At 41.8% G+C, this 27,940-nt stretch overlaps 1 protein-coding gene across 5 annotated transcripts in view; it reads right to left on the reverse strand.

Annotated features, from left to right (window-relative positions):
* LOC140482976 (centromere protein F-like) overlaps positions 1-27,567 on the reverse strand; it is a 100,627-nt gene extending 73,060 nt beyond the window's left edge. For 3 of the 5 annotated variants that reach the window (XM_072580786.1, XM_072580787.1, XM_072580783.1), the window contains exons 1-5: positions 27,489-27,567; positions 22,011-22,206; positions 19,234-19,430; positions 15,938-16,059; positions 15,479-15,570 (exon numbers count right to left, since the gene is read on the reverse strand). In XM_072580786.1, coding sequence (XP_072436887.1) covers positions 15,479-15,570; positions 15,938-16,059; positions 19,234-19,430; positions 22,011-22,172 — 573 coding nt within the window. In that variant the 5' untranslated portion in view covers positions 22,173-22,206; positions 27,489-27,567. Of the gene's footprint in view, positions 1-15,478; positions 15,571-15,937; positions 16,060-19,233; positions 19,431-22,010; positions 22,207-27,263; positions 27,451-27,488 lie in introns of those variants that run through there. The other 2 variants (XM_072580784.1, XM_072580785.1) reach the window with 2 other exon arrangements.
* Between the last annotated feature and the right edge of the window lie 373 nt (positions 27,568-27,940).

Raw genomic sequence — 27,940 nt, forward strand, 5'->3', positions numbered from 1 at the left:
TGAGAGGAGCTAAAGGATTGTTAAAGAGCTGAATTTTAATAAGGATCCTAAAGGAGCATAGGGATGTGGAAAGGCTGAGAGCTCAGAGACAGAATTGCAGAGCATGGATCCTAAGTAGCTGAACACAGAGCTGCCAGTGGACGGAAAGAACAGGAGGTTTTCAAACTAGGTTTAGTAGAATGAACTGTAGAATCAATTGTATGATTGGGGTATCTTACAGATATACAATAGTTTAGCAATAAGGGCATTGAAAGATGAGATCAAACAAATATCCAATACAAATGTCCTATCTTGGTATTTTTTGACTGATCCTGCAAGGTACTCACCTTACTAATTTCTTTGTTGTGTCAGTCATTTGAACCATTTGACTTGGTCACTAGACCAATAATCATTACCACATTCTACCAACACCTTGCCCCTGAGTGAAGCCTCCCCTCCAAACAAGGCTTTTGAGAAACTGCTTGCCAAATCACTACAATGTTGGTGTGGCTTTTAACCACCAACTTATACTTTAGTCTCACTTCTCCTACTCCATTGGCTCTATCCCCTGTTGAACAAGTCACCATTCCTCCCTTTAAAACCATGGTTTCTTCCCTCACTTTAAGCCCCAACAAATGTATCTCACTAAATTATACTCCAAATTCCACCTCCCCACTCTCAAAAACTCATTACTGCTTCTCTTGCTTTCTCTCCTCTGAATTCACTGCCTCCACCATCCCCACAGTCCATACAAAAGGTCTCCTTCATACAAATCCTTCTACCCATTCTTACTATCAGCCTCTTAAAATTACCCAGTGTCCATTTCCAATATCTCAAATTAATATAGTATCTGCAAATGCTTCATTGTCACTTTTGGCAGCCACAACCCTAACTCCATTACTGGGCAAACCTAAAATTACTGTCAGTGTTTCCAGTCAGCTGTGGATGCATGCAACTGCACACTCAGAGGGTCCTATGTAAGATGCTGTGGATGCAGTGTATACAAAATTGAAAAGTACCATGCATTAATACTAAGAAGCCATGTACAATGAAAACATTTAGAGGGAACATTGCTTTCAGCTGTATTTTTCATCTCAACTTTCTAGCTTTGGCTCTCCAATTTCCCAAACACGTAATTTTTTTTTATTCATTCATGGAACATGGGCATTTCTGGTTAGCCAGCATCCCTAATTGCCCTTGAGAAGGTAGTGCTGACCTGCCTTCTTGAAGCACTGCAGTCTATATGCTGTAGGTTGAGCTACAATGTCCTTACGGAGGGAATTCCGAGATTTTTACCTAGCAACAGTGAAAAATGGAGATATATTTCCAAGTCAGGATGTTCAGAGGCTTGGAGGGGAACTTCCAGGTGGTGGTATTCTCATTTATATGCAACGCTTGTCCTACTAAATGGAATCGCTTGTGGGATTGGAAGGCGCTGTCTAAGAAACACTGGTAAAGTTCAATAGTCCATCTTGTAGATAGCACACACCGCTGTTAGTGAGCATCAGAAGTTTATGCTTGTGGATGTGATGCCAATCATCAGGCTGTTTTGACCAGCATGCTGTCAAGCTATTTCAATGTTGTTGGAGCTGCACTCATCCAGGAAAGTGGGGAGTATAACTTCACATTTCTGGTAAATGATATATAGCCTTTGGAGAGACACAATGCGAGTTATTCACTGCAGTATTACTCACTGCCCCTGACCTGCTTTTGCAGCTGCTGTATTTATATGGAAAGTCTAGTCGAGTTTCTGGTCAACAGTAACAACAAAGGTGTTGATATTGGGGAGTCAGTGACGTTAACGCAATTGCATGTCAAGATGCAGTGATTAGATTATCTTTTATTGGAGATGGTCATTGCTTGGCATTTGTGTGACATGAATGCCACTTGTCAGCCCAAGCCTAGGTATTGTTCAGATATTGTTGCTTTTGAACATGGACTGCTACAGAATCTGAAGAGTAACAAATGGTGCTGAAATTTATGCAATCAGCAATCATCGCATCTTCTGACTTTATAATGGTGGGAAGTCACTGATGAAGCAGCTGAAAATAGTTTAGAACTAGGACACGACCCCAAGGAATTCCTGCAAAGATGTCGTGGACCTGGGATGACTGATTTCCAATAATCACAACCATCTTCCCATGTGCCAGGTACGACTCAAACTAGTAAAGAGTTTGCCTTCTGATAAACCATCGATTCCAGTTTTGCTCGGTGTATTTGGATGCCATTCAGTGTCAAATGTGGGCTTGACATCAAGGATGGTTAATCTCATCTCACTTCTGGAATTCAGCTCTTTTGGACCATGTTTGAACCAAGGCTGTAATGAGGTCAGGAGCTGAGCGTCAAAACGCAGGTTATTGCTGAGTAGGTGTTGCTTGATGGCACTGCTGATGACATCATCACTTTATGACGATTGAGAGTACACTAACCGGACAATGGCTGGCCGGGTTGAATATGCCCAGCTTTTTGCGTACAGCACACACCTAGGCACTTTTCCACAGTGTTAGGTAGATGCCAGTGTTGTATCTGTACTGGAAGAGCTTGGCTATGAGAGCAGTTCTGAAGCAGAAGTCTTCAGTACTATTGCCCAAATCTCATCAGGGCCTCTGCTGTCTGGAATAATGTTGAGGACACCCAGGACAAATCCCTCCCAACTGTATACTACTGTGTCACCATCTCTACTGGGTCTGTCCCGCCTGTGGGACAGGACATATCAAGGGGTAGTGGTGACTGGGACATTGTCTGTAAGGTATGATCCCATGCCAATTTATTAAGGGGAACTTTGCAGAGTAGACAGAGCTGTTTCTGTCATTGTCTTTTCCAGTAGTGTGTCCGGGTTCAATCCTTCGTTGAGATTTTATAAAGATTGATACAACTGAGTGGTTTGCTAGGCAACTTCAGAGGGAAGTTGAGAGTCAACTGTATTCTAGTGGATCTGGAATCACATGTAATCCAGTCTAGGTGAGGGTGGCAGATTTCCTTGCCTGAAGGGAATTTTTCATGCTATTCATGATCATCAATATATTAATTCCAAACTTTTCTTGATTGAATTCAAACCCAGATCCCCAGAACTTTAGCAATAATGAGGCTATCGCCTCCATATACAATAATCAACATGTAGCACTCTGGTGAGAAAAGCTAGCTAGGTGGCTTCAGAACATACGTGACAGGTGACCATCCCCCCTACATTGAAAGATATTACCACGAGGTGCAAAGAACAATAGGAAAACTTGACCTTTAACACCAAAGGAATTGTAGAGTTCAAAGGTATATGAGAGAGAAATTGAAGACAGGTGTGAAAGGCTTTCTATAATAGGGTAGCAATGGCAGTTTGTAAAGGAACGAGGGGTGGTGGATAGGACACAGACTGCTTGGATTGACTGTTAACATGGAGATTATGAAGGAACATTAGATTGTCAGCAGCTAAATGGAAACAGGGTCAAAGGATCAATAGGTTTAATGCAACAAACTAGGTGCGGAAGACAGAATGAAAACTAGAGACAAGGTTTCAGGCTGCAAGCAGACAAGGGAGAGGAAAGCAGCAGAGGGGCTTGAAGACAGTTTCAGACCTGGTCTAAGAAGTTCTTGATCTCCTAAACTTGTTAGAGATAAGGTAAGACTTAAACAGTTGATAGATGAAACATGAATTTATCTTTAAAATTTGGAATGCCAGTGATTTTATAGTAACATATCAAACCTTGCCTTACTTTATTTTCCAGACAATTATATTTGTAATGATCAAACTCCATGCTTTTACAATTCCAGATGAAGATGCTACCTGTGAGAAGTGCTAGAGTGGAGCTCATTAACAGAATTCATGGCTATAGTGAAATTTGTGGTACAGGCAGGTGAAAAGTCTGGCAAGGTCTACCTTTGTTATTGGGAGCATCGTTTATGGGCAGGGCTTCATGGGGGGGGGTGAACAGCAACAATTTTTCATTCCTGTCTAGCACAAAAGTAAACTGGGAAAGGTAGCCAAACTATGGTTTACCAGAGAAATTAGAGATAGTGTTAGATCCAATGAAGAAATATATAAATGGTCCAGAAAAAAAAAAAAATTGAGGTATGGGAGCATGGATTTACAAAAGGGAAGTTATACTTGACACATCGTCAGAGAATTCCAGTAGATTTAGCTATTAGAACTGATGGAAGCGGACAAAAGTGGAGATCGTTTATTTGCAAATTTTACTCCTACACAAGACTGTGCAAAATTTTTTTTTATTCATTCATTTTATGGGATGTGGGCATCGCTGGCTGGCCAGCATTTATTGCCCACCCCTAGTTGCGATTGAGAAGATGGTGGCAAGCTGCTTCTTGAACCGCTGCAGTCCACCTACTGCAGGTTGATCCACAATGCCATCATGGAGGGAATTCCAGGATTTTGACCCAGTGACAGTGCAGGAATGGCAATGTATTTCCAAGTCAGATGGTGAGTGGCTTGGAGGGGAACTTGCAGATGATGGTGGAGTTCTCATACATCTACTGCTCTTGCCCATCTAGATGGAAATGTTATGTGCTTAGAAGGTGGTGTCGGAGGTTCCTTGGCAAATTTCTGCAATGCATCTTGCAGATGGTATTCACTGGTGTTGTTGAGAGTTGGTGGTGCAGGGAATAGATGCAGTGCCAGTCAAGCAGGCTGTTTTGTCCTGGATAGTGTCAAGCTACTTGAGCATTGTGGCTCTCATTCCTGCCTTGTGCCTTATAGATGGCAAGCTTTCGGGAGTCACGAGGGGTGTTACTTGCCACAGTATGCCTAATCTCTGACTTGCTCTTGTTGCCACTGCATTTATGTGGCAAGTCCAGTTTTGTTTCTCATTAATGATAATGCCCAGGGTGTTAAAGTAGGGGATTCAGAGATGGTAACACTATTGAATGTCAAAGAGCAGTGGTTAGACTGTCTCTTGCTGGTGATGGTCAAACTCTGGCATTTGTGTGGCACACATGTTACTTGCCACTTGTCAGCCCAAGCCTGGATATTGTCCAGATCTTGTTGCATTTGGACACAGATTACTTCAGTGTCTGAGGAGATGCGAATGGTGCTGAACATTGTTCATCGATGATTTCAGAAGTGGGGTTGTGCACTTTATAATGATGGGAAGGCCATTAATAAAAAGTAGCTGAAGATGGTTGGGCCTAACACACTACCCTGAAGAACTCCTGCAAAGATGTCCTGGAGCTGAAATGATTAACCTCCACCACCATCTTCCCGTGTGCCAGAAATGTTTTCCCCACATATCTGTTCATTCCAGTTTCACTAGGGCTCAGTCATGCCACATTCAGTCGAATGCATCCTTGATGTCAAGGACTGTTATTTTCACCCCACCTCTGAAATATAGCTCTTTTGTCCATGTTTGAAAGAAAGCAGTTTTGAAGTCAGGAGCAGAGTAGCCCTAGCAGACTCTAGGGGTCACTGAGCACATTATTGCTGAGAACGTGCTGCTCAATAGCACTGTTGATGACACCTTCCTTCACTTTACTGGTGATCGACAGTAGACTAGTAGGGCTGTAATTGGCTGGTTTGTCCTGCTTTCCATGTACAGGACATACTAGGGAAAAATTCCACATTGTCAGGTAAATACCAGTTTTTTTTAAACTGTACTAGAACAGCTTGGCTAGGGGAGCTGCAAGTTCTGGAGCACAAGTCTTCAGCAGTAATGCCAAAATGTTGTTGGGGCCCCACAGCCTTTGCAGTATCCAGTGCCTCCAAACATTTCTTGATATCACAGAAAGTGAACTGAATTGGCTGAAGACTGGTATCTGTAATGCTGAGGATCAATACAGGAGGCCAAGATGGATCATCTACTCAGCATTCTTTGGCTGTAGATTGCTACGAGACCTCCACCCTTATCTTTTGCACTGATGTATTGGGCTCTTCCATCATTGAGAATGGGTATATTTGTGGAGCCTCTTCCTTCAATGAGTTATTTGATCATCCACTACCATTCACAACCAGATGTGGCACCACTGCAGAATTTAAATCTTATCTGCTGGTTGTGGGATCTCTTAGCTCTGTCCCTCACTTGCCGCTTATGCCGTTTGGCATGGAAGTGGTCCTATTTAGTGGCTTCATCAGGTTGACATTTCATCTTCAGGTATATCTGGTGCTGGTCCTGGCATGCTGTCCTGCACTCTCCATTGATCCAGGGTTAATCCCCTCATTTGATGGTAATAGTCGAGCAGGGGGATATACCAGGCCATGAGGTTTCAGATTATATTGAAGTACAGTTCCACTGCTGTTGTTTGCCCAGAGAGCCTCATTGATGCCCTGTCTTGAATTGCTAAATCTGTTCAAAGTCTGTCCCATTTAGCATGGTAATTGTGCCACCCAACACAATGAAGGCAGGACTTCATCTCCACAAGGAATGTGTGATACAGTCATGGACAGATGCATCTGCACCTAGCAGATTGTTGACCTCATCCTTACGCTTTTCCCTCTTGTTGGCTCCCTCACCACCTGCTGCAGACCTAGGCGAGTAAGTATGTCATTTAAGATGCGACCAGGTCAAATGGTAGCACTGCTGGTAAGACACTCTTAGCAGTGGACAATAAAATCCCCCACCTGGAGTACATCTTGTGCCTTTACCATCCTCAGTGCTTCCAAGTGTTGTTCAACATGGAGTAGCGATTCATCAGTTGAGGGAGGAGGGTACGTGGTAATCACCAGGTGGTTTCTTTACTCATCATTAGAGTGGTCCTGGAAAAGCATAGCTGGTCAGGTAGCAGAGGAAAAAAAAAACTAACTTCGACCAGTTTCAGGCAAAAGCCCTTCATCAGCTCGTTCACCTGAAACATCGATTTTCCTGCTCCTCGGATGCTACCAGACCTGCTGTGCTTTTCCAGCACCACTCTAATCTTGACTCCAAGCTCCAGCATTTGTAGTACCCACTTCTGCCTGGCTTCTTTACTCATGTTTAACCTGAAAGCTACGAGACTTCATGGGGTTCAACGTCATTGTTGAAGACTACCACAGCAACTTCCCTACCGACAGTTTACCACTGTGCTGGGTCTATCCTGCCAGTAGACAGGATAGTAGAGAGTGTGGTGCTGATAAAACACAACAGATCAGGCAGACACACACACACACACACACACGTGGCCGATCAATTCCTCTTCCCATTCCATCAAGGACATGCAGGTCCTTGGCCTCAGAACGCCCTCCCATTTATCTCTCAGCCCAGAACCCACAAGCCTAATTCCTGATGAAGGACTTATGCCTGAAACGTCAATTCTCCTGCTCCTTGGATACTGCCTGACCTGCTGTGCTTTTCCAGCACCACGCTCTCAACTCTGATCTCCAGTCCTCACCTTCTCCGGTGAGACAGGACATATCCAGGGTTAGTGATGGTGGCATCTGTGATAAGTCATATGTATGGAAGTACAGTGAGGGGGACTTTGTAGGGTCAACAGCACTCTTTTTACCATCCTCTCTTCTGGTGCCTAGGTAGCAAAATGCCCAGTGATTTGTCTGGTCTTACTTCTGAGACATTGTAACGTTTGGTAAAACTGAATAGCTTGCAAGGCCATTTCAGAGGGCACGTGAGAGTCAACCACATCGTTGCGGATCTGAAGTCACAGGTCAGCCAGACTGATTGAAGATGACAGATTTCTGTCCCTGAGGATATTAGTGAACCAAATTTGTTTTCCCCCCAACAATCATTTCATGGTTATTAGTAAATTCTTAAGTCCAGATTTTTTAAAAATTGAATTCAAATTCAACCATGTGCCACAGTAGGATTCAAACCTGGGTCTCTGGATTCATAGCCTAGCCATAATAATACCACAAGGCCGTCACCTTCCTCTGTCGAAGCATTTCAGATTGAGGTAAAGTATTGAGATTTATAGAAAACTTGTTGGCAAACAGAAAACAAAGAAAATAAATAAATGAGTTGTGTTCCAAATGGAAGTCAGTGTCTAGTGGGGTACCACACGGTTCAGTGTTAGGACCCCAGCTAATCACAATATGTATTAAATGATTCGGATGAGAAAATTTAACATATTATTTCCAAGTTTACAGTTGACAGAGCTGGGAAGGGTGAACTGTGAGGAGAATGCAGAAATGCTTCAGTGAGATTAAGACAAGCTGAATGACAGGTAAATGTATGGCAAATGCAGTACAATGTGGATGTGATTATTCACTTTGGCAGCAAAAACAAGGCAGCCGATTATTATCTGAATGGCTATAAATTAAGGAGGGGGAATGTGCAATGAGACCTGGGTGTCTTCATGTATTAGTCACTGAAGGTAAGCATGCAGGTGCAGCAGGCACTGAAGGAAAATGGTTTGTGGTTTTCATAGTGAGATGATTTAAGTACAGGAGCAGAGATGTCTTACTGCAATTGTACTGGGTTTTAGCCAGATTCAACATGGAACCTCCTTAGCTAAGGAAAAATATTCTTGCTATAAAAAAGGGAGTGCACTGAAGGTTTATAAGACTGATTTCTGGGATGGTGTGATTGATGTATTAGGAGACACTGAATGGGTTAGGGTTATATTTGGAGATCAGCAGAATATGGAAAGGAGTCTCAGAAACCTATAATAGGGCTAGACAGGGTAGATGCAAGAAGGATGTTCTTGATTTTTGGGGACACTACCTCAGAAGGCAGTCAAGGCCAAAACATTGATTTCAAAAGATATAGCACTTGGACCTGAAAGAATAAAGCATGTATGGAAAAACAGGTACAGGTTATTGAGTTGGATGATCAGCCATGATTATGATGAATGGCAGAGCAGATTTGAAAAGCTAAGTGGACGACTCCTGCTCCTATTTTCGATATTTATGTTTTATGCTGCTAAGTGAAGAGGCAGGTTTCTCACGAGCCAGTGAGCCAATTAAAGCGGTATTATAGCTTAAACACTATAGAAACATCACAACTCACTTCAATAATATTCAGCTTCCTATTTTACTAAACACATCAAACAAGTTAGACATTGAGAAAGATCGCCACGGAAGTCAGAGAGGGTAGTTGGTGACTTCAGTTTATGATTGGCTGCAACTTGCTGTTTAGTGCTGAGTAGCTTACAGGCATCTCATGGCATGATTGTGGGCACCAGCTGCATACACCTTGTGTCCATTGACACTGGCAACTGACATTTGTTAATCCCTCACAATCAATCATTGTGCCACCTCTCCAAAGATGCTGAGAAAGCACAGACCTGCGATGACAGACTGCTGAAAGAATACTTTCTGCACGAGGACATACATCCACTTTATACACTGGGCTGCATCTCCAGATTGCTTGTTTAACCTTGCTTACTTAGCCTCTAACTGTATGCTTGCAACATTCATGCCTGGTCTTGCTGTTCCAATTAATGCACTTGTACAACCATGTAGCTCACCTAACCAAATAGCATTCCTCAATGAAGGCCACGTACACTTTTGCATGCTGCAGCATGCCATGTCAATCTTACATCTACACCATGTGCTAGCAGGTTACACGGTCAACACAAAGCATGTGCAGTAATCAAGCACCCATGTCTCAGAGTTATACTGGAGAAATCCTCAAAGTGCATGGAGCCACCCGACACTCAGGAGGTCCCAGTACAGGATAGCAAGGACAGCCCCTGGGGCGCCAAGAAGGGTTACCAGAAAGGGGATCTCAATGTTTAGGGCCTCAATGACAGAGGCTGAGACTGGAATTCATTGACCAAAGTGCACTGACAGAATCCTTCCATCATGCAGCAAGTCAAAAGTACAGAAAAAAAGAAAATGGCTGTTGGACCTACTGATGAGAGGACTTAAAAGGGAAACATTAACCACAGTCCTAAACACTGTATAGAATAGAGATTTGCAGGGTCCCGAAATGTTTGTTGCAAATTTCGCTGGCCAACACATCATTGACCACCTCATTCACACCAATGCTTTTGAACAAATAAGCCAGGGAAGGAATAAGGATGTAAAAATGTGTTGCTGGAAAAGTGCAGCAGGTCAGGCAGCATCCAAGCAGCAGGAGAATCAACATTTCAGGCATGAGCGCTTCTTCAGGAATGAAGAGAGTGTGCCAAACAGGCCAAGATAAAAGGTAGGGAGGAGGGACTTGGGGGAGGGGCATTGGAAATACAATAGGTGGAAGGAGGTTAAGGTGAGGGTGATAGGCTGGAGTAGGGGTGGGGGCGGAGAGGTCAGGAAGAAGATTGCAGGTTAGGAAGGTGGTGCGGAGTTAGAGGGTTGGGACTGAGACAAGATGGGGGGGGGGGGGGGGGTGGAAAATGAGGAAACTGAAGAAATCTGAGTTCATCCCTTGTGGTTGGAGGATTCCTAGGCAGAAGATGAGGTGCTCTTCCTCCAGACCATAGCAACACAACGGCTGGCAATGGAGGAGTCCAACGACCTGCATGTCCTTGGTGGAGTGGGAGGGGGAGTTGAAGTGTTGAGCCATGGGATGGTTGGGTTGGTTGGTCCGGGTGTCCCAGAGGTGTTTTCTGAAACGTTCCGCAAGTAGGCAGCCTGTCTCCCCAATATAGAGGAGGCCACATCAGATGCAGTGGATACAGTAAACGTTTGTGGAGGTGCAGGTGAATTTGTGGCGAATATGGAAGGATACCTTGGGGCCTTGGAGGGAAGTAAAGGGGGGGGGGGGGAGGAGGAGGTATGGGTGCAAGTTTTGCAATTCTTGCAGTTGCAGGGGAAGGTGCCTAGAGTGGAGGTTGGGTTGGTGGGGTGGTATGGACCTGACGAGGGAGTCACGGAGGGAGTAGTCTTTTCAGAACGCTGATAGGGGAGGGAAATATATCCCTGGTGGTGGGGTCAGTTTGGAGGTGGCGGAAATGACGACGGATGATACGATGTACATGGAGATTGATGGGGTGGTAGGTGAGACCAGTGGGGTTCTGTCCTGGTGGCAATTGGAGGGGTGGGGCTCAAGGGCAGAGGAGCGGAAAGTGGAGGAGATGCAGTGGAGAGCATCGTTGATCACGTCTAGGGGGGAAATTGTGGTCTTTGAAGGAGGCCATCTGGGTTGTTCAGTATTGGAACTGGTCCTCCTGGGAGCAGATGCGACAGAGACGAAGGAATTGGGAATATGGGATGGCGTTTTTACAGGGGGCAGGGTGAGAGGAGGTGTAGTCTAGGTAGCTGTGGGAGTCGGTCAGTTTATAGTAAATGTCAGTGTTGATTCGATCGCCAGAGACAGAAATGGAGAGGTCTAGGAAGGGGAAGGAGTCTGAGATCGTCCAGGTAAATTTGAGGTCGGGGTGGAAGGTGTTGGTAAAGTGGATGAACTGTTCAACCTCCTCGTGGGAGCACGAGGCAGCGCCGATACAGTCATCGATGTAGCGGAGGAAAAAAAAAGGTGGGGCTGGTGCCAGTGTAGCTGCAGAAGATGGACTGTTCCACATATCCTACAAAGAGGTGGGCATAGCTGGAGCCCATGGCTACTCCTTTGGTTTGGAGGATTGGAAAGAGAAGTTGTTCAGAGGAGTGAGGACCAGTTCAGTCAGTCGAAGGAAGGTGTCAGTGGAAGGGTACTGGTTGGTACGGCAGGAAAGGAAGAAGCAGACGGTTTTGAGACCTTCGTGATGGGAGTGTACATGGACTGGATGTCCATGGTGAAGATAAGGCGTTGGAGACTGGGGAAGTGAAAATCATGGAGGAGGTGGAGGACGTGGGTGGTGTCCCGAACGTAGGTGGGGAGTTCTTGAACTAAGGGGCGCAGGACCGTGTCGAGGTATGCAGAGATGTGTTCGGTGGGGCAGGAGCAGGCTGAGACAGACAATGGGTCGGCCGGGGCAGTCAGGTTTGTGGATTTTCAGCAGAAGGTAGAAACAGGCAGTGCGGGGTTGTGGGACGATGAGGTTGGAGGCAGCGGATGGGAGATCCCCTGAGGAGGTGAGGTTATGGATGGTCTGGGAGATGATGGTTTGGTGGTGGGAGGTGGGGTCATGGTCAAGGGGGCAGTAGGAGATGGTGTCCGCGAGCTGGTGTTTAGCTTCAGCGATGTAAAGATCGGTGCTCCAAACTACTACCATGCCTCCCTTATCTATCTGTTTGATAGGGAGGTTGGGGTTGGAATGGAGGGAGTGGAGGGCTGCATGTTCTGAGGGTGAGAGGTTGGAGTGGGTGAGAGGGGTGGAGAGGTTGAGGCAGTTAATGTCATGGCGGCAGTTGGCTATGAAGAGATCGAGGGCAGGTAACAGGCCAGCACGGGGTGTCCAGGTGGATGGGGTGTGTTGGAGGCGGGAGAAGGGGTCGTCAGAGGGTGGGTGAGAATCCTGGTTGAAGTAGGTGCAGAGGCGAAGGCAGCAGAATTGTTCGATGTCTCGCTGTGTGTTGAACTCGTTCTCCTACGCTCTCGGATTAACGAGTTGTCCTTCTCGTTGGGTGCCTCCTAGTACCATCCTGTCTGCTTGGGAGGAAAAGCGCACAGTGGAAAAATAGGTTCCCTGTACCTGTTGCATCTTCAGTTACGATGATCAATGATGGGCTGATGGAGTGCAGGAGTATGCTTCTCCTGCAAACCCTCAGTGCTGGACCTAGCTCACTATGGCAGTTAGCAACCAATCCATGGAGCAAGACAATTAAATGAGTCACTGCCCTACTGCAGCTCTGAGCAACAAGGTCAATTGCATCCCATACATCTGTCTACTGTTCCTGTTCTTTCCTGTGCACGTGGATGAAGTCCCTGATTGACACCAATGGGTCCCATCCTGTCAAGGACTGAGCAAAAGCTTTGTCACCAGCAATCATCCGATTTGCCAATGGCCTTGGGCATTTTTTTCCCCCCCTCAGCCAGTTGCAGAGATTTCACAGCGAGGTGCTCAGATTGTGATCCTACCTTGTTAATACTAACATCCTCATTTGAGGTAGGAGAAAGTGAGGACTGCAGATGCGGTGATTTTCCAGCAACACATTTTTAAGCTCTGATCCCCAGCATCTGCAGTCCTCACTTTCTCCTAGTTGATTTTAACTTACAATTCTCTTGCAAGGATGCTTTCCTTGAAGAAGCTCTCCTCCTCCCTCTAGCTCATTCCTGAAGGGCTTATGCCCGAAACGTCGATTCTCCTTCTCCTTTGATGCTGCCTGACCTGCTGCGCTTTTCCAGCAACACATTTTTAAGCATCCTCATTGAGGTGTCAGTCTCCAAGTTGGTAAAGGGGGTGGGCACAGGATTCAGCCATGCTGGTTGGGGGTGGCGTCTGGGGAGCTAGTCATTTCACCATTCTTGTACTCAGTCCTCAAGATATAAAGGCTGGGATTCAATTAGCTTTCTTACTTATTGTCTGTACAGGTTCTTGACATTTTAAAAACCTGTACACCTGAACTCCCAAGTCTGTTTGGACATTCACTGTATTTAATTTCATTCAATCTAAAAAAATGCCCTTATCTAGCCTTTTACGGTCCAAAATGGTAACCACACAGTTGCTTACATTGGACACCATCTGTTGATGTTACATTGAGTGTTGTAGTGGAACAAATAATGCCACTTATCATTTGGTGCCTTGGCATCTTTACAGTAGTTCCAATCTTCTCTTGTGATGGCCAGGATTCTGAGCACGTATTAGCTGAGGAGTCATACACTGGGCACCCTCCACCCGCCCAGCCCCTTTTTACTTTATTATGGGTTGTCTTCTGGAACAAGTGTAAGTTCTGAAGTGAGTGAGGTGAAAGGTAGTGAGGCGCTTGAGTGGGCAGTATAGGGTTAGTGGTGTGGAAAGTTGAGGCTGGGAGCAGGTGAGGGAAAATGTTGTAGGCGATATGAAGATTGGCAGAGCATGATGTGTGAGGTGTGTGCTGTAGCAAAGATAGAATGAACCCTAGTTGACAGAGGGAAGATTGTGTCATTTACCCTGGTACAGCAGAGAAGATCATGGACTTTTTTTTTTTTTTTTTTACAGCACTACTAGCCATTCTACCACACAGCTGAGACAGCACTGACCTGTTTGGCCATCTCTGACTTGCTTGCCCGGGTCTGGTGGTATGACAACCTCTGCTAGTGCTCCAGCAAGAGGACTCCTTTTCTTTGTGCCACCACTTAACCAGGACTTCCAGGTCTGTGTCAGAGGCACTCAGCATCATCTTTCCATTCGCAGACATGTTCAGATTCCACCTTTGATCAAGTGGGCAGCTTCAGAATGCCAAGGTTTGTCCAGGTGCACAGCAGCCTTTTAAGTATGGCACAGGCACCAGTTACACTAGTCTTTCGACAACATGCAATGGGTAGCAAGTTGTTCCAAAACAACAGTTAGTAAAATTGGATGCGACTGATGCAATCAGAGCAGGTAGGTGGTAATTAAGTTAATAAATATTTGGTAACACAAGATGCGATGTGTCTCTGGGCCTGGGGTAAAACTTCCTCCTAAAAACATGACATCAACTTCTGTTAAGCCAAAAAAAGGTAAGATTCAGTGCCATGTATCTCTTTCCTCAAATGAAAGTGCTTTGCAGCTGACTCTCTCAGATGGCAGAGCTAGGATCAGAATCTGCCATACAGAAGACAAGGAAAATAAACTTGAATTGTAGCATTAATGTCCCAATAAAGCTATTTTCTAATAAAATAATTAGAAACCAAACCAGACAGCAGGATAAGCGAAAAATAAAATTTAAATGCCGGTCCTTTATCCCCAGTGGCATATTGTACGAATACAGTTCAGTGGGTAGAAAAAGGCAAGGTTAGGAGAGAAGGAAGAAAGTAGTAATTGACAATGTAGAAAATTAACTTTGGCTTGGCATCATTCAACATGTGTGAAAGTTGGTGTTGTATTCATGCGACCAAAAGGAATTTGTCAAGCAAACAACCAACATCAAACAAATACATTTCCTAAGTGCAAAGGAAGCGGTTTTAAAGAAGGCGTAATTTTAAAGTCAGACAGATGGAGGACAGAGGGCGAGCAAGCACCTTAATAAAATAAAGTGTTATTTCCTCCTTTCAAATTCATCAACACTTATTTACACCAGCATCCAAAGGGTAAGGAAAATTAAAACCATTACTTGAGTTCTCAAAGTGAATTAAAATTGTAAAAAAAAAAAAAAAAATTGAAGGAAAGAAAGATATACAAATATATAAAAACGTTCTTGGCCAGCAGCACAAAACTGACATCTTGGCAGTCAGACTTTATTACCCAAATAAAGTCAATAGAAATAAAGGAATCTGGCCAAGTGTATTAAGAGTTGACAATCTGCCATTGCTTGTGTTGCCCCACCACAATTTGAAATTTCATCCTCATAAGTCTAGTTAGCATCAAACAGCATTTTTAGAAGCCTAATAGATGATTTACATTTCAAAAGCAAAATGTTGCAAGTTCTGGAAATTTGAACTAAAACAATATTTTAGCAGATCAGTTCAACACACTAAATTAAACCAATAAATTAACAGTGAAAGAAAGAGAACAAAATGTAAAACAAAAGTCCTAAATGTACCTCTCAAGGAAGCATTTAAATCAGTTCAGGTAGAAATACATACACCAGAACTGAACACTTTTCGCTTCAGTTACCTTTCAGTCATTTTTCGAAGTGTCCACAAATTTGTTGCATATTTCCAGCAAAGACATCAAAGATCTATCTTACCTTGGTCTGAATTGTTTTTAGTTCAGTTTCCAATCGCTTTCTTTCTTCCACTTCTTTATTGTATTGTTCCTGCAGTTCCTCTAGTTTTGGATCTGTAAATCAAACAGACCCTAAATTTTGCTTCAGAAATTTGATAAAAATTAACGTTTTTGAACATTCTGCAAAATGAATTGAGATTCTATTCCCCGGTTAGCAGTACAGATCTGTCTGTGAATTTTAAAATAAGTCTTAGTGTTCCAAATCATATTGACCCCATATATTGGCAAATCGTAGGCATAGCAGCTACAAGGAACATTATAATCAATGATACACCAACTAAAAATCAGCTTAGATTACATGCTACAGTCTTGAATAGTGCTTGTGGCATAAATATCAGTCTCAAAACAGATTGTGCTACCAATAAGCACCAAATTGTGATTTACTTTAATGTTTACATCTTTAAACATTATTATTTCTAACCGAGCTTTCCAGCGATATTCTTAGTTGGTGTCACAGGTCCGGAGAAATTTCTTTGTGGTGTTCTAGACTGTGCATCCCCTGGCATTACAGTCTGTTGGCTTCGTTCAAGTTCTGACTTGTATCTATAAAAACAAGATTGCTAGTTAAATGAAAACCTGATCTAGCTGCCCTTATGCTCACAGAAGTAGAATTAATTATTAGTTTATTTCAGACTAATATAGAAAAATATTTCAAATATAGTTCAGCCTGTCTACATGATAAAAACTGGAGTTAGGCAATTGACTTGTCTGCATCAGTTTTCTTGGGCATCGAGGTAATTTGCATCACTATTAATTCCCCAGACCTATATTTCTTCCATTTTCCACAAATGGCTTTGCAATATGCAATCTAGCCACCAATTTTATTTTACAGCTTCTAACTCCTCGCCCAGTGGTTCCCAACCTATTCAGCATCAATGCACTCTTCAATAAGGCAAGTAATGCCACAGCATACCCACCTTTTTCAGTTGAATTGTTCACACAGGTCACATTTACTTGCATTTAATATGCCATCGTAGCAATGGAGATACAGAGCAATTGATGATGTTCACCATATGCTATCCAAACAATCAACTGGCTGCCTCTCAATGCATACCCACCTTGCAGAGGTCGTCACATGGACCAATCATGGAGGGGAAGCCCTTTAGTCTGCAACAGCAGCTGCTCCCGACTGTGAGGCCGAGTGAGCCAATCTCCTGTCCCCTGGGTTCAGCTCCAAGAAAGGGCTGGCTCTGCAAATTGCAGTTCCAGCACCTACTATTTTCTCAGCTCTGCTCAGGTGAGTCCCTAACCAAATGCAATAGCAGCAGCAGCAGATGATCCAATTGACTCAGTGCAAAGGTAAAAAAGCGATGACTCACTAACGTCGTGCACGATTGACAGTGGCATACACCAGACACACTACCCCACAATAACAGTGCCTGCTATCAGCAGGCAAAGCTCACTGCTTCCCAAAAATTCCATGGCATACTTCTCACTTTGCTGCAGCACACCACTTGAAAATCACTATCTAGCCTACACAACAGCATACTGTTAGACACTAGCTCATAGTTAAATTGCAATTTATGTAATTTGTTAAAAGGAATATGCCCTTATATACAGAATAGATTATACTATTATAGTAAATGTTAATTTAATGAGGATAACTTCTGAAATCACATTATTTTGAATACAGATTTTTAAAATCAAATCTCTATCCTCTTTTCTGAAAATTGACAGGTTGCTAGCATCCAATCCACAAACACCAGTTACCCTCCGATATCTAATCCAAGAAATTCAGCTCATTGTGAGCATGCAGGCAAGATCTGTGTCTCTATGTCACAAATTGACATGACTAGAAAATTGGTTGGTTAATAAGCAGCATTAATAGATCTTTTCCTCATCAACAAGATGTAATGCGTTGTGTGCCACAGGGATCAATGGGCTATCTTATGAGGAAAGGTTGGATATGCTAGGCTCACAGATTAGAATAATAAAAAGATGATTTAATTGACATTAAAAGATCCTGAGAGTATTTGACGGTTTAGATGTGGAGAGGGTGTTTCTCCAGACAGGAGAATCTGGAACTGGGGAGGATCACTATTTTAAAAAAATCAGGGACAACTCATTTAAACAGGGGCAAAATGCTCTTTTCCTCTCAGCAAGCCAGGAGTCTGTGTAACTCTTCCTGAAAAAAAAAAGAGGGTAGAAGCAGCAGAGTCCTTGAATATTCTTAATAAGCAAAGAGGTTAAAAAGTTATCAGAGAAAGGTGGGAATGTGGTTTACAGTTTACCTGAGACCAGCGATGAATATATTGAATATGGTGGAGCAAGCTTGAGGGCTTAATGGCCTATATTGCTTCTAATTTGTACGTTATTTATTTTCAAAATTAAAATGGAAATGTTTGGAGGGATATGGGTCAGAAGCAGGCAGGTGGGACTAATTTAGTTTGGGATATTTTTAGCATGGACTGGTTGGACCGAAGGGTCTGTTTCCATGCTGTATGACTAAGTAGAAAGCCAGAAGATGGTTTTACCACATTTAATATCATTACAGCACTGCCTAATACTAATAGCTGCCATATTTACCAATAACAGTTATTCCATTTCAAAAGTTATTTGTCGTGCGTAGTAAGCTTTTGGGAACATGCAGAGACAAACAGAAAACAAACTCACCAAAAATTCTAAAGAAAATTATTTTGGCAATATTTGAAAGTGTAAAGAACAACTAAAATCAGTATATGCTATGAATGTATAGGTTCATTTGGAATTTACAGGATAGTGATGAAGAATAGGAATATGGCAAATGTTTATGTCCATGTTGCAGAGAAAACAAAGACAATTCTAGCACAGTCATTGGTGTTGGTATAGAACAATTAGCTAGCATAAATGGGGAATTTTCTTGTATTTACAACTTAGCCAATCACCAAATGAACTGGGTAAACTGAAGTGCTCTTTTACTTTCATAATTACAGGCAGGAGTATTGAAGTAATATTAGACGAAACATGAACTCTAAGTTTCAGTCTCCAAATGCTACTACATTTGCTGAGTTTCTCCAGCATTTTTATTTTATAACTCTGGTGGCTCAGTGGTTAGCACTGCTACCTTACAGCACCAGGGACCCAGGTTAGATTCCAGCCTTGGGCAACTGTCTGTGCAGAGTTTGCACATTCTCCCAGCGTCTGCATGGGTTTCCTCCGGATGCTCCGGTTTCCCCCCACAGTTCAAAGATGTGCAGGTCAGGTGAATTGGCCATTCTAAATTGCCTATATAGTGTTAGGCGCATTAGTCAGAGGGAAATGGATCTGGTGGGTTACCCTTCAGAGGGTCAGTGTGGACTTGTTGGCCTGAAAGGACTGTTTCCACACTGTAAGGAATCTAATCTTAAAACATGTAGGATGAAACACATTTTATGCAAATCTGCTCTGTTATTCCAAGAATAATTCAAACTGCTTCATGAATTTAACTATCACCCTCTGGTGGCTAACTATTATACCAGCAGGTTTCCTGATATTTCATAATTGCAATTAACATTTGTAACCAAGAAATTGGGGGTCATAGGTTTTCTGTGATAATACATTTTAAAGTCTTACATTAATATGAGGAAGACATCGTTCACCAAGGTGGAGTTAATCTGGGTCACTTAATTGAAAGCATTGTTTCCGGCAGTGCTTCATCCCTGACTTTTGGTAACAAACAGTGCCTCTTTAGTACTTTGTATGTCCATGCATTATAACATCTTGAGCCAATTTATCAACACAATATATAATCCCCTTTACCTCTTGTTCTCTTGCTCAAGTTTATCCATCCGTATCTTGTTTGATGCAAGCTGTCCTTCCAGATAATTAACTTGTGATTCCTTCACTTGCAGATCATGGGAAATTTTCTGTCTGATTTTCTCAAGGTTTTCACATGATTCGATTAGGTTCTGGTGTTCACGCTTCAGAGCACTGGTTTCAGTCTTCTCATTCTCTACCTGGTTTACAAACAAAGCCATGGAAAATATATTTTCAACCATAGAAAGAAAAATTGCAGTTGTTTTAACTCTGTTTTGTCCCCTTTCTGAAAGTTTTAACATTTTAATAGGCTATGAATCTTCAGTAGCTATTTTCAGCTATTTGTTGATTTCAACCCATGAGCTTCAGTATGCTATTTTCCCCACAGATGCATCACAGTGAGAATAGATTGAAAGTCAAATTATGCATAAAGCATGAATTTACAAATATCAAACAGGTGTTGATAGTACTCTCATACAGTCTTGAATCAGAAGACTTCTAAACAAACAGGATGAATTTCTATCAAGGAAAGGGGAAAATCATCTTTCTTCTCCCACTGCAGTCACACTGTCAGCAGCTTTGGAGTTAAAGAGCATTACCACAATATTCTATCACCACAGGCTCACTGTATGCCCATGTCCACTGGAAAAGGGAGCAGGTAAGAAAAAAATTTGTCTGCCAAATTCAGTTCCATAATTGTAGTAATAACAAAATAACCCTTTTATCCATATTGGTGCAGGCATCCTCTACAGGTGCCCAAGTGGCATTCACCAGCAAAAATTTCTCCTTTATTCTTTCATGAGATGTGTGCGTCATTGGCAAGGCTAATATTTGTTACCCAATCCCATTTGAGCTTGAACTGATAAACCATTTTAGATGGGAGCCAATATTTAATCACATTTATGCAGTTCTGTGATCACATGTCAATCAGACTGGAAAAGATGACAGATTTCCTTCCGTAAAAGGACATTAGTGAATCAATAATCAATGATAGTTTCATAGTTATCGTTCTGAAAATACATTGCTTCTACCAATCTTTCAGGCGAATGGAATTCTGACTGTCAAAAGGGAATTAAATATTTAGCCAAAGGGAAAAAAATTGCAGGGCTAGGAAGTAAAGGCAGGGATGAGAGACTGATAGAACTTGGTCTTGCAGAAAGGCAGCACAGAAATGAGAGGTCGAATGATCTCCTTCTGAACTCCAATTTTAATAAAATATAATGATGAATACTGAAGAAATATTCTTGATTACAAATCACCCAAACTCCTAAAGTTATTATTATAAAATAAATCTTAACATATTATTTCACAGGCTCTATTTCTGTTGTTTTTATTTAGAAAGCTTCATAATTGTACATGTTCTTCCAATAAATTTTATCTTTCGTTTGCATTTACTGAACTTTCCATATAGACTTTCTCATTTGTTTTATTTCCAACAGCAAAAATGTACCATCATAATACATTCTCTATTACTACATAACTCACATTTCAGTAGCAAAACTACATTGTTTTTATCATCTAAATGTCCCCGTCCTCATTATTTATCGATTGCCTTAATGTGAACATCATTTATACGCCACACTTCAAATTCTTCTAATTTTCTCCACTGTCAAAGTATTCTGAAAGTCACTATTCTCATGTAGAAGACCATCAAAGTCAAGTTTCACACAAGATCCCAAAATCAACATTTAGATAAATAATCTGTTTTAGTGGTTTTAGTAGAATGATAATTATTATCAGGACATGGGTAGAAATTGCACACTCTTTCAAATCTGCTTAACAGAAACTATTTGGTGCTTCACTCAAAAGAAGCAACTCAGAAAATGACTTCAATTTACAACTGTGAAGAGGTTAAAGTGCTCCAGCTAAGCTGATGTTGCATCATATGTCTAATGCTGTTAACTTTGATAAGGTGATGTGGAAAAGTGGTGAGTGGCCTGTTACTTGAAGCACTTGGTTCTTTCATTGATGCTATTTACCTAATCCACATGGGATTAATGTTGGAACACTGGCCCACTGGTAGTCTGCAAGACAGCAGTGGTCTCCAGCATTGTTGATCTCATTCTTCGCAGTAGTTCATTTTGCTGGAAACACCACTGTTGAAATAACTTTGGTCAATTGCACATAGGAAAATTCTCAAGCTTTAGATATCTTAACTTGTAAACTGTAGCTATTTGGGGCTTGGGTTGTATAAAGCTATTTTTAATAATTTCCAGAATAGACTTTAATGTATTAGAAATCCATTTTAATTGGAATTTTAAAAAAATTATTGGTGGTTACTAGACCTGAACCACATTAACCTCCACAAGGATGACACTAGTAGTAAATACCAATGCACTTGGTACTTAAGAAAACATGCAATATGATCATGAAGCATGCAATCAAAAATATCATCTTTGAATGATGGGTTAGTTTTACTATACATTGCATATATGTTAAGCAGAATGAGTTAAATAAGGTTGCAGAGATAGATTGTGGAGTTGACAAAACCTTCAACCTATCCCAAAGCACTTTACAACCAAATGTTCTAATGCAGTCAGTTGTTACCATAGGAAACTTTAATGGCCAATTTTATTTTGCCAACCAACATAAACAGTTCATGAGCCCTTGCTATGTGTCAAATTGACTGGTAAGTTTTTGTTTAAAAAGAAAACTTTAAATCCTCAAGTCCATCAGGATACTTAAAATTACAACTCTTTGGATGGGTCAAGAAGAATAACATCCAAGGAATAAAACCTGCCATCTATGAACAACTAAACTATTTCTTGAAGAATCATCACCTTTTGCTTTTGTTTCAATAGTGCAGCTTCCAGGGATTCCAGTTGAAATTGTCGCTGTTGGCGTTCCTTTTTGAGTTTATCCAACTGAGTTTCAATTTCCTGTATCTTCTGGAGCGCCTTTGTGGGCAAGCCCTGTTTCCACTCTTCCACTACCCAACTCATTTTGCTCAATTGTGTGAAAAATCTATATCATGATCTAAGAAACAAACAAAAAAAAGTGTAATTGTCAATGCCATTTACAACACAGGAGCAGGCTGGACATCCCATGAAGTTCTGTCAGAGTTCTATGACTATGTATCAATAGAAAGATATTGCTATTTCAAAACTAAATAAATAAATTACTCAATTCAAATGAAGTTAAACTTGAGCAGTACCATTAAAATACCAGAGATGATGGAACATAAAATGACAGTTGAAATCAGTTCAACTAGGACAAAAGGAAACAAGACTACTAGTTTTGATTATCAATTGCAAAAAAAATAAAGAGTTATGGGGATAGTGGGTAAAAGGCATTCAATTGTTTGATCAGCCATGACCATATTAAGTAGCAGACCAGGCTCAATGGGCCTACTCCTAGTTCAAGATTAACACGAAAGAAACTGTCAGGTGGATTAGACAATTTGAGTGTATTAGGCAATGTTAGACTTCCATTTGAAAATTTTCTTCACACAGGTGGTCACTCGACAATTACTACTCTACATCAGTGGAATTGCAGAAGGCATTCCAGAACATCAGCTTTTGAGTGTTGTGGAGTTCATCTTCTGAATGGTTGAAGTTTCAAAACTTCCTTCCCTTGTTACACATACAAAGACCTGACAACCTTGCAAGATCGATCAGATCAATTCAAAAACCTTGGAACCTTTCTAGATTGCATGAGGCAGTTCCATACCAAGGAAAGTTCAGACTTAGAAAAGCATCATGCAAATACAAATCTTTCATCTTCAGAAAATCTGTAATCTAACGTAGAATAAAAAGCTATCTCGAAACTTCAAATCTAACCAATGCAGAACTGTCAGTGTATCACCTATGAAAGATGAATAATTTAACATACATATTAAATAATTTTTGAAATCTGGATTTCAAAATAAACAGTGTGCATTTGTTTACTTCTCCAAAGGGTTTTTTTTTACTCAAAGTAAAAAGCAAGGCTGTACTTCTTATTACGATACGGAGATGAACCTCCTGTTAATTAAACCAAACACTCAGAAAAGGCTCACCTTGCCTCGTAATCTGTTAAAGTAGAAGTGACTGAGAACTCCCAAATTCCACCATTTGAGAGAAAAAAAAATCAATTTATTCTTTAACTCTAAAAGTGAACATTAAACATTAACTATTCACAACTCTAAGCCCCCCCCCCCCATTTCTCTTAACTGTTTATTATCTGCCTCCAACTCTCTAACAATCTGCCTCACAGCACCAGAGACCAGAGTTCAATTCCCACCTCCGGCAACTGTCTGTGTGGAGTTTGCACATTCTCCCCGTGTCTGCGTGGATTTCCTCCAGGTGCTCCAGTTTCCTCCCACAGTCCAAGAATTTGCAGGTTAGGTGAATTGTCCATGCTAAATTGCCCATAGTGTTAGGTGAAGGGGTAAATGTATGGGGATGGGTCTGGGTGGGTTGCGCTTCGGCAGGTCAGTGTGGACTGGTTGGGCCAAAGGGCCCGTTTCCACACTATAAGTAATCCAATCTATTATAATAAACACACTTAAGATTACATCAACTTAATTTCAAAACCATACACAGTGGCTGTTGTCTGCAGTGTCTGACTTCTTCTGGCCTAAGATCTCCCTGGGTTATCCTTCTTTTTACTGTAAAGATGTTTCATATGAAAAGGTACCTTTGATACAGAGAATTTCAATCTTTTGGGTCTCTCTCTCGATGGCGGTAACTGATTTTCAAAATGCCCGTTTTTTTTCTACCCCCAACATCAGATTGTTTCATTAGTTCGATGTTGGCAAAACAATAAATTAAACGCGATTGGGTTTTTGTATCCTGGGGCATAATTTAAACTGATTTGATAACAATTCAAATTTAACCAAACAACCACCAACTGAGGTATCCATTTCACAGCCAAATGTTACATATTTTCAATTTTTCAGTACACTGAGATTGCTAGCTAGTCACCACAGGTGCTTGTCAGCTCTTAGTTCAGAACAGCATTCACTCTCTCAAAAGGTACAATACCACCTTCAACTTCATAACATTCTGGAACAGTAATCAAATGTAGCTTTTGTTAGAAAGTAGTGATTGCACACTCCTATAGTGTTAATCAAAAGACGTTTATACAGTCTCTTCTGCTATAACATTTGTTTCTTAAACACAAGTGGGCTTTAACGTGATTGAAGAAGTAGACTAATTTGTAGAATGCAAACTTTCCTAATATGTATTGGCTATAACACGAATCCAGTCCCATTAGTTTGGGTGGCACAGTTATTGCATGATTTTCTTATAATGTGAGATCACGGAGGTAAGGAACTATCGCATCACATCAGAACTGACTGTTCTGTAATGCTAATGACATTAGCGTAAACATCCAAGCCTAAGCCTTTGTTTTCTGTTCAGAAAAATTAAGGCTGAAAGATGTTTCTATTTAAAAATCAGTTCAGACGACACCAATGTTAAGTTTAGAAGCATAGGTAGTTTGTCTTCTAGGCAGAGCTTTTCAGGGCAGTTCAGGGAACTGGGTATCTCAGCAGAAGGGTTTGTTTAGTTTATAAAACTTCCAAACCAGGGGATTATATCTGCAGGTGATTAGAGTGGAAAAACTTTAGACTCCCAGATTTGAGAAGTCAGCAAATTTCAAAAACACTCAAATTTTGTCCACAGTCCAAGGCCAAGAAACTGTCACAAGTCAATGAAGTGAAATACTAAAGAGTTGAAATCACAGTCTTAGTTTATCCGGACTTGAGTCTATAGAAACTTTTTTTGTTGTACCTTTTAGATTTTGTTGTCTTCCATATTTAAAGCACTTCAGTGTTTTTATTTTAGATTAGAATTTAAAGTGCTGGTGGTATGCAAAAGAAGAAGTGTGCATTCATACAGTGGGGAGCTTTAATTGCTGAAGATGTTGATGGTCACTTGATAATTCAGGAACTATGGCAGAATTTCAAAACAAACTCCTAGACAAATAGGGAAGCTCTTTATCATGGCTACAGCCTTCTTGCTAAACTCCACTGCCAATGCATCATCAGAACAGACACATTGCTAATGTTCCAGACACATATTTCTCATGTCTTTCCCCAACTGAGGATGTCCACCCAGAATGGCTGATTTGGCCCTCCACCATACTTGATCTATTCCATGTGTTTTTATTCTGACTTCTCTTTTTTTCTAAAAAACAGAGACATGGTTGCCCAATCAGCTTCTATCAATGAAAATAGCAGAGGACTTTCCATTAACTCTAATGTGATGCCACCACTAAACATCTGTCCTTGTCCTTTTTCAGCATTAGAGTCATAAAGGTCTACAGCACAACAATACATTTTTTTTAAACCACAGATTCAATCACTTAACTATTCAAATCCCATTTCCAACATTTGGTCCTTCCTTTATACCCCAGCTATGCCTCAATTTTATATATCTTATCATACCACTTTTCAGTCCCCTCTGCTCCAAAGAAAACAAGCCCAGTGTATTCCAAAGAAACTGTCCCTTGCTCAATACTCTGATCCATTTCTAACACCACCTCTAAAGACAATGTGGTGCCCTGTCCAATGGGGGAAGCCAAAAATAGCCTGTTATGAAGAAGAGTCACTGGACTCAAAGTTAACTCTGCCTTCTCTCCACAGATGCAGCCAGACACAATGCATTCCTCCAGCAAGTTGCAACTGCATTTTTTTGCTTTATAGGAAAGGTGACCTTTATGGAGCACTTTCATTCAGTGCTCAAAAAAGACCCTGAACTTCCAGTTATTTCACAGACTAACACTGTACCACAAGGGACAGCGTCTGTCTGTTTTGTGACATAATCTATCGTTTGTTTTGCTAACTTGTTTCTCTCTTCATCCTTTCATTTTGCATTTAGATAGGCGTTATGCTGCCACTGAAGCTTTATCTGCATACAAATGCTTGTTTCCTTATTATTCTCTTAGAAACTTGCATAAACACTATTTTACCAGGAAACCTCCTGTCTCCAACAGCAGTTTAACCCTATTATACCTTGTATACTGCCAATTTTCTATACTACTGGTTTAAAAACCTTGCATTTCTATCTTCCTCAAGATACTGCTTGAAAGGCTGAGTATTTCCAGCGTTTTCAGATCTTATTTCACGACTTCCACTTTAGCATTTTTCTTTTGTATCAACTGTTTTAAAATGGTTTATATTTTTTAATCATAGATCACAAATTGTAACCATTACAAAGATTTATAACTGGGTTGGCCCAGTAATCTTAGGCTCGCTCACCGAAAAAAAAGCTGCCTCGACACAGGTTCGCTCAATAATGAGATATTAAAAAATTGGAGCAAAAACCATTTGGTTTCCCCAGCTAGCACTGTCAGTCTATAATATCGTGGCGATCTACTTGCTTTACAAAGTCCACATTCCCATCTACACCGATAAGCTTCGAGTCCCTCACCTAACTAAGAATCTATCCACACGGTCTTAATAATATACAGTAAACTTAACACCACGCTACCCAAGGCACAGAGTCAAAGTCGTACAACCCACCAGCGATCAAAAAAAAACACATGGCTCTCTCGAAAGGGCTACCCCGATTTTAAATGTGAGCACTGGGTCTGGAGGGACCCACAAGAGGAAATATCCTTTCGACGTCTACTTTGTCAGGACCATTCAGGATCCTGCATACTTCAGCTCAGTCACCTGTCACTCCTGTGGAAGTAAACACAACCTGTCGTACATTTCCTCGCAAGGTAAACCTCCTATTCCAGATATAGGAAACCTTCTCCGGAACCCCTCCTACGTATTTACACCCTCCCTTAAGTTAGGGAACTAAAACCGCTAAGGTCGGGCTGTGGTCACCATTGTCTTGTCACTAATCGCGCTGTCTCCAAAACGGGGTTACACTTTTACTATTAGTGGTGCTAGAAGAACACAGCAGTTCAGGCAGCATCCGAGGAGCAGTAAAATCACCGTTTCGGGCAAAAGCCTTTCATCAGGAATAAAACCACTAATCCAGAATCTGGTTTCCAGCATCTACAGTTATTGTTTTTACATTTTTAACTAGCCCCGTACTTGAACACTTCACACTCCTTCCAAGTGCTCAATACTGTTGTTTAATCGGCTTTGCACATACCGCCCGATCCCTGGTTCGGCAGAAAGCGAGGGCTAAGATTAACGGAGCCCAAACACCGCTCACTTGTTAAATGGACCGGTCACAACAGCTGCGATGCAAAAAGCCGATTCGCCAACCGACCTCTAAAAGCACTGAGCCAAGGGATGCAAGCGTCTCACACCTCGTATTCATAAACCGACAACAACCCAGACATATCGCTAAAACAGAAAATATCAAAACACACACCAGACACCACCGCTCTCTCAGCACCAACAGCTCGATTTCAAATTGCCACGGTCTTTCCAACAGCCTCCACGAGCCAACGGCGCGGCAGCTTAGCTATCGGGCCGTCCTATTGGTTAAAAGGCGTGCCCGCCCCTCCTAGCCTGGCCTCTGATAGGCTAGCTCTGACGGTGACGCTGCATGGGTGCGAGGTTTGATTGGTTTTAAATTTAAATGCGAGCCTCTATGGCTATTGGCTGGCTCTCCGCAGCCGTTGGCCTTGTCCTGGTGAGCCGGCTGTTGATTGGACAATCAAGCCAGTGATGGCGGAGAAGTGGCTTCTTGAGACCAAAGGTAAAGCTTGTTTGTTGCTGAGATACGTCCCAGATACGATGTAATGTCATCTACAACTGAAGTGAAACAAAAACACCTCCGTTCAAAGAATACAAAGACGACAGGTTTCATCAGAAGTGAAT

Source organism: Chiloscyllium punctatum, chromosome 11 (assembly GCF_047496795.1).
Source record: "Chiloscyllium punctatum isolate Juve2018m chromosome 11, sChiPun1.3, whole genome shotgun sequence".
NCBI lineage: Eukaryota > Metazoa > Chordata > Chondrichthyes > Orectolobiformes > Hemiscylliidae > Chiloscyllium > Chiloscyllium punctatum.